Source organism: Melitaea cinxia, chromosome 20, assembly GCF_905220565.1.
Source record: "Melitaea cinxia chromosome 20, ilMelCinx1.1, whole genome shotgun sequence".
Taxonomy (NCBI): domain Eukaryota; kingdom Metazoa; phylum Arthropoda; class Insecta; order Lepidoptera; family Nymphalidae; genus Melitaea; species Melitaea cinxia.
The window spans coordinates 9687007-9701132 of record NC_059413.1 but is presented as its reverse complement, the minus strand read 5'-3'; the positions used below and the strand labels follow the sequence as shown (position 1 = coordinate 9701132).

At 31.0% G+C, this 14126-nt stretch overlaps 1 protein-coding gene across 1 annotated transcript; it reads left to right on the top strand.

Annotated features, from left to right (window-relative positions):
- Positions 1–6289: 6289 nt before the first annotated feature.
- LOC123663444 (clavesin-1-like) lies at positions 6290–12608 on the top strand. The gene is made up of 4 exons (XM_045598127.1): positions 6290–6381; positions 10401–10592; positions 11016–11268; positions 11571–12608. The coding sequence occupies exons 1-4, from the start codon at positions 6290–6292 to the stop codon at positions 11928–11930; spliced, it is 897 nt and encodes a 298-aa protein (XP_045454083.1). The 3' UTR covers positions 11931–12608.
- Positions 12609–14126: the final 1518 nt, after the last annotated feature.

The following is a 14126-nucleotide window of genomic DNA, read 5'->3' as shown; positions in this document are numbered from 1 at the left end:
CGTAACAATTATATATAATTGCAGCTTAATTTCATTTTAGTTTTATAAGTATAGTGGTACTCACAGCTAAGGTTCTGTCTTTTAGCTCTACTATTATCTTAAATTAATTTTTGTTCCGTTTTATAATATTGTAAATCCGGTGTATTATTCAATAAACAAAAACATATATATTATTGCATATAAACAATAACAAGTTAACAATTAACGTTATTGAATAAAAAATAACAAATAAACAATTAACGTTATTGAATTGAAACCCGTGCGAATAATTCACACAAATTATGTAGGTATATTAAGATGGTTATAATAAGAGAAGAAAATTATAATTTTACAAAATTACAAAAAAGTATTTATTAAATTAATAATTAAATTTATCCACTGTTAATCATGTTGACATTGTTTCAAAATTAAGGCCATATTATATATAATTTTAATGATTAATTTATTTACAAAAACAAAAGCAATAATAATTTTTTTAGTTGTTGATGCCGGTAGAGCAATCAATTATCTATAAAATGATAAATAATTTACTAGCGACCCGCCCCGGCTTCGTATGGGTGCAATGTTGATACTAAATTTAAAATACAAAATGAATATTTGCAATATAAACGCAAAAAAATGTGTTTATTTATGACATCACATTAGAAACCTCTAAAACTATCAGTGTTTCTTCTCTACTATATTATGCATGTATTATACATATAAACCTTCCTCTGGAATCTCTCTATTTACTAAAGAAAACCGCATCAAAATCCGTTGCGTAATTTTAAAGATCGAAGCATTCAGACAGCGGGAAGCGACTTTCTTTTATACTATGTAATGATGTGGAGTAATTTGTGATGTTTTTTTTTTTTTTTTTTCTAAAAAGGGAGGCAAACTTAGCGTATTAATATATATGATTCGAAGTTCCGGTTCCGGCTGTCAATGAATAGATACCTATGACTGTTACTCTCCTAAATCTGCGAAATAACGTGAAATATACAGGTAAGGTGTAATCCGTGGTAAACGGTGTTGGTATTACGATAAGTACTTTTTGTATATATACTGATGTTGTTGATACCCATTGTAATACTGTTTGTTTTCCCAAAAAAAAAAAAAAAAAAAAAAAAAAGGTTCAAGCTAGCGTTCAAAAAGGCTGAATTTGTGCTGTGAAAGCAAATGATAAACAGGTTAAGTGAAATAACACAATCAACATCAGGAGGATATCATAATATCTCAGTCATCGAGGGTAGTCTAACAGTACTAATACTGAGGGTACGCAAGTACTGCAATGAAATGAAAGGCTATACAGAATCAAATAGTGATAATGACTTAAAAATTGTCGCAATATAAATAGCGGCAGTTCGATATTATATAAAAAAAATATATATACTTATTCTTTATTAATGGAAAAAAATACCGTATTGTTATTTTTCAACGTAAGTGTGATGTAAATGTGAAATATTATTTAACAATAGTTTCAAAGTAATGTTATCTATCAAACACGGCTTGTAAACACGGAAATATAAATCCGCTTAAAGCTAGAACCGTGTTGGACGTCTTAGTACCTGTTACGCACTGGTTACGTGATGGGCTGGGGCAGTGCTCACAACTTTGGTTACTCAGTCAAAGGAATAGAAAACTAAGCTAACGCACATTGCGGTTGATTGCTGTATTTAATCTGCAACAACAATATCACCCAAACATTGTAGGCAAATTGCTGTAAAGATTTACAAATGATGTTGTGATGTTAATTCAAGTTTAATTATGTGTTTCTAATATCACAAATGTTATGGCAGAAATCGTAATATTTTTTTTGCTAACAGAGATACTGCACGCGTCTTAGTACGTAGATACCTAGCGACGCGAGCGAAACTGGTTTCGTTGTTATTGTATGTTAAAACAATTTTAGGGCAAATAGTTCTCAATTGACCTAATACTTGAATACCAGGATGTTTTGATTGTATACAATTTTTGAAGTAAAACTTCTGTACGCACGCTTGACTCGGAGAATAAGCTGTCGAATGCGTGACGAGAGCGTTATGAAAAGTGTGATCGACCGAGGTGTACGGAAGTTGAGAGAGAGATATAAGTTAGATGGAGCTAAAGAAGTTTTACTTCAGTCGTGTGGTCTAAAGCACACTCGTTTTTATTCTACTCTAACTGTTTGAAAATATTGAATATATTAAAAATATTAAAGTATGATATTTCATTCTAGAAACATGAGTGATACTTATCAACTATTTTCTACTTACGTCATGATTGAGGAAATAAAAATAGATATGTATATATATAATGTACAAAAAGGTATACATAAATCAAGTAAATATGTATGCCCAACGACTGCTAAGCTCGAAGCAAACAGTTTCACTTCCAATGCATGAGTAGGTACCTACTCATCTCTTTGTACTGATACCATTATCACTGAATGTCCTTCCTCAGTTCCTACAGTTAAAAGGTTGAAGGCTTTAATAAAAATGTCACATATAGTGTACTCCATATAATTTTTTTTTTCTGATATATTTTAAAAAAGACTACCTATTTTATATATTTGAGTAAATTATTAAACCAACAAAATGGTATTCTATTAGGTAGGCAGTTATTAGCAAATATGTTTGTTTTGATAGCTTTACACACACACACATATTTTCACTTGTTTATCTATATACAGGTAAACAAGTGAATTAAATAACTTTGATGTAATTTATTTTAAGTTTTATTATTTTCAATGTAAGTATTTTTTACTCTTATTTACGAGTACTTGAATCTCATGACAAGCTTTTATATCACACCTTAATTTATTTTTATTTTTAATTTGTCTAAATGGTAAAACCCAAAAAGAATCAATAGTCCTTAATTTTACCTTTTAACTCTTTAAGGTATCATTTTATTTACTAAAGTTTTTTTAGATATTTATGTTACATATGTAATTAAGTATCGTAATTAAATTTTAACTCGAAAACAATCGTACAATTGTATCCATAAAAACAATCGTGGAAACTACCACCCTTGAGTTTTTTTACTCACGTAACGTATTTATAAAATTTTTCGACATTATATATATATATATATATATATACGCATGATAAATATCGGCTTTCGATTAAATAAAAATTATCAAAATCGGTACACCCAGTAAAAAGTTATGCGGATTTTCGAGGGTTTCCATCGATTTCTCTAGGATCCCATCATCAAATCCTGGTTTCCTTATCATGGTACCAAACATAGGATATCTCCTTTCCAACAAAAAAAGAATTATCAAAATCGGTTCATAAACGACAAAGTTATCCCCGAACATACATAGAAAAATATATATATACGGTCGAATTGAGTAACCGCCTCCTTTTTTGAAGTCGGTTAAAAATAATAATGAAATACAGTGTTATAAAATTAATTTGGTTCTTTTGAATACTTAAGATCTGTTTCACTGGTTGCTGATTAAGCTATTTAAGGTATAACGACATCTAATAGAAGAAAGTTTTTGTATTTTCGTCAAACTTTACTGTACTCTGTACTCGTCTATTTGCGGATATACATATGTCTCAAAATGTAAAAAAAAATATATTGTGTAAATTTTTTATTTATTTTAAATAATCATAAATACATACGTACTGGCTACGCATTTAGAAGTAGCTAGTAGAGATTGCAGACCTTCAATACTTTGAGTAAGATCCAAAACAAGAGATCATACAAGAATTCCTTAATTTATATTAAACTTTGTTTACTATACCGACATGTAAAGAAGTAACAAAGTTGTATTTTTTAAGTTTAGTAAATGAAGATCTATCGTCGACTCACTGTGAAATAATGAGAATCCAAATCATTGCTGACACTTGAAATTTTTAAATACATACATACGAAGGCGCGTACGTAGAGAGTGGGAAATGAAAAAATATTAAATATTTCATTCGTAGTTAGTAATTTCATGTTTATTTTGTACAAGTAGTTAGCTTATTATGACCTAGTGTTAGGATATTAGTATTAGTAGAGTAATTAAAAACCTAGACACAAGATGTGTACAAGTTTTATTTTTTAATAAATAATGAAAACACATTTAATTATAAAACGTAAAAATAGGCGATGTTCGTATTAATCTGTTTTTTATTATTATTTGAAAACCGTTATCAAGCAACAAGCAGTATTTTAACATTTGATTGCGTAATAATAAAGATAATTAATTCGAATACAAGGCGTGCAAGTTATGCGCGTAATGGCAAAAAACGCGATATTGCATTGCTCATCAAATTCGGGCAAACCTCTGTTACCGCACAGCCAACGATGCGAATCACAGTCCGTAACACGCGGAACACTTTCTTCAATAATAAACTTGTTAATTGCATGAAATTAGGATGCGTGTGGAGTGTATTTAAACGATTCATAACTTCTAAAATTATTATTTTTTTCAAACTGGCAACTAACAAACATTTTTTTATTGTCCAGAATATAAAAACATTTGTTACAAACTTTATTAAACCTTATAGTGATTGCATATAACTTAATCAATAAGGAGGAGATTCTCAATCGCTCGTTTTTATGTGTTTAACCTAATAGCGGTTGAATGGGTGTATCATGATTCTTATTTAACTTGAAAGCTTATGCTTGTCGTGTTGTTCCAAATTTTAGCGACATCTGACAAGAAGTTTTGGAATTATACCAAATAATGCGTATTTTCTATGATGAAATTAAAATCGATTTTTTTAAACTAACTATTGTCATGACTGGTCACCCTGACCTGATTGGCCATGTCCCCCCCTCTGGGCTGTTGGGTTTCGGGAGAAGAGGTAAAAGAAAAATTGATTTTGTTATTTAAGTATAGGTATTTGTAAGTATAGTACTTACATACACTAATAAAATACTTACTTTTTACCTGTATCTATTATTATCAAAAATAAATTATAACTTTTTGAGACTTGATCACGACTACGTGACTCCCCCCTGGTACCAAAGTTGGATTCGCTCTTGCTTTGCATAAAAACAAGTTATCAGCTTAAAAATATAAAAAAAATTACGTGCAGCGAAGGTTTAGATAATAAGTATTACTGCGTATATAAGTCTAAAACTAAGGAAGACATGGTGTAACATTGATCGAAATCGAATAGAAATTAATATATACTAACCTCTGTTTCTGAAGTGTACTTAAAAACACCTTTAACCCTATGTTACATCCTTGACTTTTGAATACTAAAGTTTTTAAGTCTGATATCAGTTGTTGACCTCTACTTGTAATTGTTTCGAACTATTTTATTGTAAAGCGGGTCAAGTGAAATCAACGTACTTACTACAAGATACCTGTAGTTTTAGTAAAAAAAGTACACAAAATACACGAGTTTACTTTACTTTTGTCTTCTATTGTTTCTGTTTTGTAAATTTGTAATAATTATGCCTTCTATGATAATAATTAAAATTATGGTTATCTCATATACAGACTGTATCCTAAACTTTTTCGCGATTCCACATTTTGACTTTCATCTTCTGTCCTAATTTTACCTATTTACTGAATTTCGGAATAAAAAGTACAGTGTCATAGCTCGTTGTATCGGCACAAATCATGTAAAGTTTCTTTCAAATCCACATTTAGTAGGTTCGCAAGCTGTCTAAATATTTGTTGCGTGAGTGAGTATCGCTTTTGTTCAGTCCGCGATATTCCGTATACCTAGTGTTGGCTTCTTGGGTTATAGGAACATGAGTTTTGTAGACCTTATGTGAAATGGGCGATCATTACCTTCTAATGATGATAACAAAATGTTTTACTATCACCATTACTTTTTTATGCAAGTTAATGTTTTAAACCTGTTGAGAATTATTATTATCACCAACATTATTATATACACAACACCGGAATATTTAATACAATCGTAGATTACAAACATTTTTAGAGGTAGGGGTAGTATTTTTAGGGGTAGTCTGAACCTGGTTTAACCTGATTCAGAGGGCAGAAGATTACATCCAAATAATACCGTTTTAAAGTAGTTTTGTGTCCTTGCGGTGATTAAGATACCTAGAGAGTCTGGGAACGCGCTTGGTTTAAAACGGGGGCAGGGTCGCCAAAGCGCTCGGGATGCGCGTAGTGTTACAACCGTCTATAGGCTACAGTAACTAATTAATGTCAGGTAAAACGTACGTGTGGTTGCTACCCTGTGGCAGTAAAAAAAAACATTACAAATAATATGTAAGGATGGAGACTAATAAAATGAAAATTTAGCATTGTTTGTCATATCATTAATTGACCATTATTGTTTGAATATGTTCAAGTATTTGTTACTTTATTATTTCTACTCAATTTTCAGATAGGCGAGAATTTACCATCGTGATGTCGGCCACGAAATATTCCCATCCATTTCTGAATGGCTTAAAGCCGCTTCCGGAAGGTTATGATGACGAGCTGCAGCAAATACGAGAATGGTAAGTTTCTATCATAGGATATACACATTGTTTTGAATTTTTTATGTGTCCATAAAAAACAAAAGCACTATTTTAATTTTCGAGTTGACTGTTTCAAGAAAGTAGTTGCCATGATACTTTCACCGAACTTTATACTTTCGCAGTTTTGTGATAGTCTTCTACATTCTTATTGAAGCATATGTTTTATACGTATCAGTCTACGTTTTGCCTTAAATTAACATTAATAAAATATTTGGACGCAAAAAAAACCAACTTTTATTTATATCGACAACATAGTCGAAAAGATAATCAATTAAATACGCATTATTAAGCATGACTCAAAAAGTACAACAAGCACAGCGACAAGCACCAACTTTTGATTAAAAAAAGAATCATGAATGTCGGTTTTTAAATTTTTAACTGAGGTAGAGCATATCAGGAAATATCCTGCTCGACTGGGGAAGTACCTCGACCTTACTGAAGTGTTCCTGTGGTGAGTAAGCTGACCAAAGCTCTTGAGGGTGATTGGGGGTAGGGTCGACAACGCGTGTGCGATGCCTCTGGTGTTACAGGCATTTATAGGCCACGATATTTACTTACCATTTAGTGGCCGTACGCTTGTTTGCTAACCTAGTTGTGTATAAAAAAGAATCGGTACACAAATAAAAAAATACTGTCGAATTGAGAATGACTAACTTCGAAAAAGGGAGGTGCCGTTTTTCGAAGTCAGTTGACAAATGATCCTTACAGTTAATAAATAATTGTGTTTAATCGCAAACGAAAAACAAAACGACTTTGATTACATCGATCAGTAATACAATGTAGGTAGACGAAAAAAATCATGTAAATACGTATAATTAGAGATAACTCTGGAAGTTCTCCTCAAATCTCAATCAAATCCAGACCACGTGAACAAGCAATAGTTTTGGAATAAAAAAAGAATTATAGTAATCGATAAACCTAGTAAAAAGTCGAGGTAGGTATAATACAACGACTATCGATGAAAAAATAGTCGACCAAATACGTATTATTACAGATAACTCAAAAAGTAGTTGTTAGATCTCGAATAAATTACATGGAACCAAGCACCACCTTTCCATTAAAAAAAAGAATTATCGGTCCTTTACCCAGTAAGTAGTTCTGATGTGTACGCTCAAAAAAATAAAATCGAACTATGAACCTACTGATTTTGGGAAGTCGGTTGAAAAATGGTTCTAAAAATAATAAATTTTCCGATAGTAAATTATTAAAAGTATGTAAATAATTGCGATTTCAGGCTTACGAATTATATCACTTCCGTTTATAGTTATTTTTAATCCGGTATCGATGTAATGGCAAAACAAAACATAGCCGTTTTAGCCGGGTATATTTTACCCATGCACTATATGGGCACTGTATACATTTTATGTCTATAATAGTACTTAATATTATGGAAGTAGATCATCGACAATTTAATTTGTAACGATTTTGTCTCAGTATCACATAAATTGAATAAAATATTCTAAAATATAAAATAACATCTAAAACTTAAAAATTATACAGGAACATAGCGTTTTTATTGTCAGTATACTAGTTAAGTAGTAAGTTAAATAAACCGAATTTTCTAAGGATATTATTTTACGTCATGTTCTTGTGTTGTTTTTATTTATTTATTTATTATATAGTAATGTCTTTTGCTGCATATAGTTGCTGGTAACTGGATGTATTAATCGTTTCTTGCTCATCATCCTCTTGTTCAATATCTGCTAGCTGTCTTAACTCCGCTGTGAAACGTGATGGTTGTTCTTTATCTGAACTGGCCGGTCTCTATTATACGTCTCGGTATCTGGTTAGTTTTGACTACAAGAAGCTGGTTCAAAAAGGCCCCTTCAATAGGGTCATCCTTTGTTCAGTTTCGTATAATATTACGGGCATAATTGTGTTTGCTCGCAAACGAAAAAAAAAACCGACTTCAATTACATCGATGAGTAATACAACGTAGATCGACGAAAAAATAGTCAAGTAACTACGCGTTATCAAAGAATACTCAAAAAGTAATTATCAGATCTCGATAAAATTTATATGTGACCATATGATCATCAGCTTTCGATTAAATTAAAAAATATCAAAATCGGTACACCCAGTAAAAAGTTATTGCGGATTTTCAAGAGTTTCCCTCGATTTATCTGGGATACCATCATTAGATCCTGGTTTTCTTATCATGTTACTAAACTAGGACTATCTTCTTTCCAACAAAAAAAGAATAATCAAAATCGGTACACCCAGTAAAAAGTTATTGCTGATTTTCAAGAGTTTCCCTCGATTTCTCTGAGATCCCATCATCAGATCCTGGTTTCCTTATCATGGTACTAAACTAAGCATCTCCTTTCCAACAAAAAAAGAATTATCAAAATCGGTTCATCCAGTAGTAAATTATGCGGTATAATACAACGTAGGTCGACGAAAAAAGCGTCAAGTAAAAACGCATTATTAGATATAACTCGAAAAGTAGTTGTTAGATCTCAAATAAATTTAAATGGGACCGATTGACACACACCACCTTTCGATTAAAACAAAAATTGTCGAAATCGGTCCACACGGGCAAAAGTTCTGATGTAACATACATAAAAAAAAAAACCGACATCGGGTTAAATAAACGTCGAAAATGTGTGAGTGGCGTACCGTATTCACTTTCTCCATTTCAAATAGATTTTGAAAGTAAAATATTACACAACGGTTTATATCACAAGCATAATTGTTTACGCTATTATTACTAAAGAGAAACTTATATTTGAAATTCAGGTGTTACTTTAGACCAGTGAATTAGGTTATGTTAAATATTTATCATAGGCTCGTATATAGGTTCTTATTGGTTGTGCATAAGGATAAATCTCTTAGAAAAGTAATACATCTGTTGATTTGTTTACGTAAATATCAAAGCTTGAAACATAATATATTCTACTTTTAGATAATAACGGCGCCGTTATAACAGTTTTTTGGGTATTAAAACTCACAACATAGGTCGTTCAAAATGAAAAAAATCTTACTCGCTGTTTGAATATTTTTCGTTTCAATTTTTTTGCTATTATCATTTAATGACACTTATCAATTGTTTGGAAAAAAAATGACAATTGTGTAGTGTAGGTACTCAAATGCGTTAATACTAAATACATTTTATATGAACTGACCTAATGCTTATTATATTTGTAGCTTTTTATATATTTATAATCTATGTACATAAATTTACAATCTAGTCTATTTACTAAATGTGGGTAATATTTAAAAAAAGAAGCATTCAAATGGATTCATTGGATTTTCTACAGCTTAAAGCGAATATGCACAATTTTTATCTGAAGTATAGAGATTCTTTGAATACACGAAATTTTTTTTCACACTTTGACATTTTCACATCACATTCATTTCACAATTTGAATTGCTAGTTTTTTTTTTGTTACTTATATTTTAATACGTCCCCGGTTTAATCTGACGACTTGGTTCTGGCAATTTAATTTAAAGGTTTCATATTTCAAGTTGTCTGTCTGGTCAAGTATATGATCTTGATATTTATGATAATTTAAGGATTATTGTTTTCCTATAAAATAAACTTTTATTGTGTTTTTATTTAGAAATATATGTGGTCATTGTTCCAAATATTTCTGAATAAATTATGATATTAGTAATAAAAATAATTACGTAATAAATAATTATGTTTTCACCTTGAAACAATTTGTGTTTAATTTAATTGTTTATGCTTATTCAGCGTAATCAAGATCAAGACTTGAGTACCAAAGTTGATACAAAAAAATACTATTTCCTTACAAAAGCAGCAATCAATCGAGTCGTACGGTTACTAGTATAAGTATAGGAGTCGCAATTGCCCCTAAGAGATGCAAGACATTTACTTACAATAAGGCAATTTAAATGTCATAATATATGGCTTTACTATTAGAAAGACAAAAATCACTTATTTTAAGATTAACAATAAAAGTAGTTTAGTAGTACCTACGTAAATCAAAATATTGTTATCGTTTTTAATATTACATTTCAATTTTTATTTTCAGGATGAAAAGTCAATCACATTTGCCATACATATCCGACGAGTATGTGTTTCTGTTTCTGCATTCAAATTACTACAAGGTGAAAGAGACGAAAGACACCATAGAATGCTACTTTACTTTGAGGAACAGTTCGCCTGATCTATTTTCCAATCGTGATCCTTTGTTGCCGAAGAACAAAACTATATTGGATATAACGTAAGTGTGATTTGAAATAGTATAATATTATTTGACATATCAGTTAACAAGTTACTTTATCTTTTTTCACGTGCTAATATTACGCAACGAATTTTGACGCGGTTTTCTATTACGTTAGTATTCTGTTATTGTACCTGTAGCAAAATATGGTCATGATAATGAATTAAATAAAAACTGTTTCATACGTTTAAGGAAAAACATCAAATTATTTAATAGAATAGATCGTTGGCGCAACTGTCACAGTACTGGCTTGTGGCTGTTGCGCTGGCGGTTGCGGACTCGATCCCCGCACGTGACAAACATTTGTATTGTCCATACAGATGTTTTCCGTGGTCTAGGTCTTTGCGTTACATACATAGTTACATACATACATACAAAAAAAAAACTTTTCTGTAAACAAAAATTTAATTTTATACTTTCCAGACATATGATAGCTCTTCCCAAGTTATCGCCCGAGGGTTACCATATTCTACTTTACCGCCTCTCAGATACGGACTACAGCAAGTTGAACTTCGCCGATGCTGTGCGCGTGTTCTGCATGTTTAATGACGTTAAACTGTCCGAGGATCGGCTCTCCGAGGGCTACATTGTCATCTTCGATATGAGAGGCTGCAGTTTGGGACATTTGACTAGAGTCACGCTGCCCGCGTTGAGAACGTTTATGCAATACATTCAGGTATATTTTGAAAAACGTTAAAAATTAAAACTTATATTATTGTAACTTCAAAGTGTTCAGTAAAATATTAAATATAAATTGAACTATATATCAAACTACTACTAACACTTACTATATATCAAATCACTTATCTATAATTTATATAAATTTAATTTAAAAAATCAGATGGAAATCATTCAATAAAACAGAAGATTAAGAATCAAATGTTGGATTTCGATGATTCGAAAGGTGTAAAATATTCAAAACGCGCCCAAATAGTCCAGCGATAATTTTTATAAAGGTATTGTTTGAATGGTTTTTAGAGCGCGCACCCATGTCGTCTAAAGAAGATCCACGTGGTGCACACGGTGTCCTTTATCAACCAGGTCATGTGTCTCGTCAAACCTCTCATACACTCCAATCTCTTGAACCTCCTCCACTTCTCTTCGGAAGGGCCAGAATCAGCAGTCGATCTGGAATGCCTGCCAGAAGACTATGGTGGTCCACAACCGCCTGTAAAACAATTACATGAAGAACAACGGAAGAACATGGAAAACAATTACCGGGATTGGTTGATCGAGTCGGAAATTTTTAAAGTCGATGAGAAGAAGCGTATCAAAAAGCCAAGCAAGGGCATGTTCGCCAGTTTTACGAGTAGCTTTAAGAGTTTAGACATCGACTGATCCGTTTTTCTTCTGTATTTACTTCTATTTCTCTACATTGGTCTTTAACTGTTTTTTTTTATAATCTTGACTGACTTCAATAATATTTTGCGTTATTTCAGCTTCGTGCATGTATAATATCGTAATCAACTGTCCGTAAATTTACTTCGTATACTGTTTTCTTATTATTTATTATTTTTAAATTTCGTTATTGTACTTGGTATTATTGAAAGGATGTTGAATATTCATTGATACATTGACAATGACAATCACGTTATTATTATTTAAAAAACAAGTACGATTTTAAATCGCTTTTATATTTAAATTATCATGTTGCTCAACTATAAATATAATGTAAATATAAAATGCTGTAAATATTATATTTTAGAGTTTGTTATTCTTGTTACTGACACGAGATCGAATCTCGGAAATAATAAAAATGCAATAACTGGGGTATATCACGTATTCTTATAGAGGAATTTTGTAAATGATTAAATACTCCCGTCATTAAAAATGATATTGAATCTGAAAATACATTTAAATTTTAGCTGCGTTTGTTGAACATTTAACAATAATAATTTTTACATGACTTAAAATGCAATTGAAAATATAGTTTTTTCATGCGTTAATACTTCAATTTTAATCTGCAATATGATACAATTATTAAAATAAACATGCTTCATCTACAAATTTCTAAAATTTTGAGTTTCAATCGCATAGAATATAATTAAAGTATTTTTTCGTCGATAAGGCAAATTAACAAACAAAATAAAACAAGCAACAAGTCAATTACAAAAAATAGCGTCTAATACGCCAAGGCTTTACACTTTTACACTTCTGAAAATGTCCTTTTCGCATGTTTTGTTACTGCCAATCCTAAATATGCTTTATAGCTATGGTTTGGAGTTCAAAATATCTTGGATGTTAGAAGACTTTGATGTAACGTACATCACGGATGCTAACCGCAAGTTTGTTCCGATAATCGAATCGCTTGGACGTTTTGTGATCGTCGTGCGGTTGACGTTTAGCGATGCGGTTTTCAAGCCTCTTCCCCGCAGTACCTCTATCAAGGGCTATTAGGATACTAAAGCATGTACTGTCATGGAGGCTATCGTTTTTGAACGATCGTAGTTCGTTAAACTAATCAATATTTGGAATTAATAAACCAAAAATTCATCAAACGACTTTTACTTTTAGTGAGTGGAAAGTGGAGAAAAGTGGGTTAAAAAGTTTTGCTCGTTTTGTTGTTTAGTTAAAATGTTACATGCAATAAAAATAATGAAAATCTTTTTTAAAACGTTAACTTAAATTTATTGCTATCTTTTGGTGTAAAATTAACCAGTAAATAAATAAACATATTTTAGAAGTTTTGGTATCATTAATGTAAATTCTTACATCCAGGTGATATAAAATGCACAAAGACAATCAAAACGTTCTCATAATATCGAGCGGCGAATATCAAAGTTTCCTTACAAAAATTTAAGTGTTATACGTGTGTATTAGGCCTGCAGACAATTTGGCAGGGTTGGGGAGAAATTTGGCAAGCTTACGATATCTTTGTAATACGGACGGCAAAGTTATATATAATAAAGTTATTAGTATTTACTCTGATAGTCCATGACAGTATAAATAGCTTTATATACGTAAATTAGTTAGCAACACCTCAAACCTTGTATACTTTTTAGATTGTGTCAAAGATAAAATCACATAGTCCTCTTTTTAATGTAGGCATAATGTAATTGTATATACTTTTAACTTTTCAAAGAAAAGTTAAAAAAATATATAGCTTTAATAAAATGTATATCGGTTGATGTTAAGAATATATAGCAAGTAAATTGTTAAGTTTTCAATATTAGATATAAATAAAACATTTCCTATTATATTATATGGTGTCCAGGGTACGTAATGGTTTTTAAATGTATCAAGCTACATATTATTTTCTAATGATTACGCGAATTTTACTCATTATAATTAAAGATCTTTTTCGGATTTTATCGCGGTTAATTAGGTTTTTTGGTTTCTGTAGAGTATCCGAAACGTCGGGCATGAAAAAACCTAATAAACTAACTGTCGATAAAATCCGAAAAAGTTGTTTCATTATAATAAGTTACCATAATTAATGATGTGGCCCTCTTTTTACTGTTTTCATCGGGTTTGTTAAAAATTGTGTAAAAATATATTATAGACTCTTTCTATTATGTCACATACATTGGAATT

Bases quoted from the DNA above. Each gene is read 5' to 3' on its own strand.
- LOC123663444 (XM_045598127.1), top strand. From the start codon at position 6,290: ATGTCGGCCACGAAATATTCCCATCCATTTCTGAATGGCTTAAAGCCG. The intron at 6,382-10,400 runs GTAAGTTTCTAT...TTTTATTTTCAG, and splicing joins CTGCAGCAAATACGAGAATG to GATGAAAAGTCAATCACATT. The intron at 10,593-11,015 runs GTAAGTGTGATT...TATACTTTCCAG, and splicing joins AAAACTATATTGGATATAAC to ACATATGATAGCTCTTCCCA.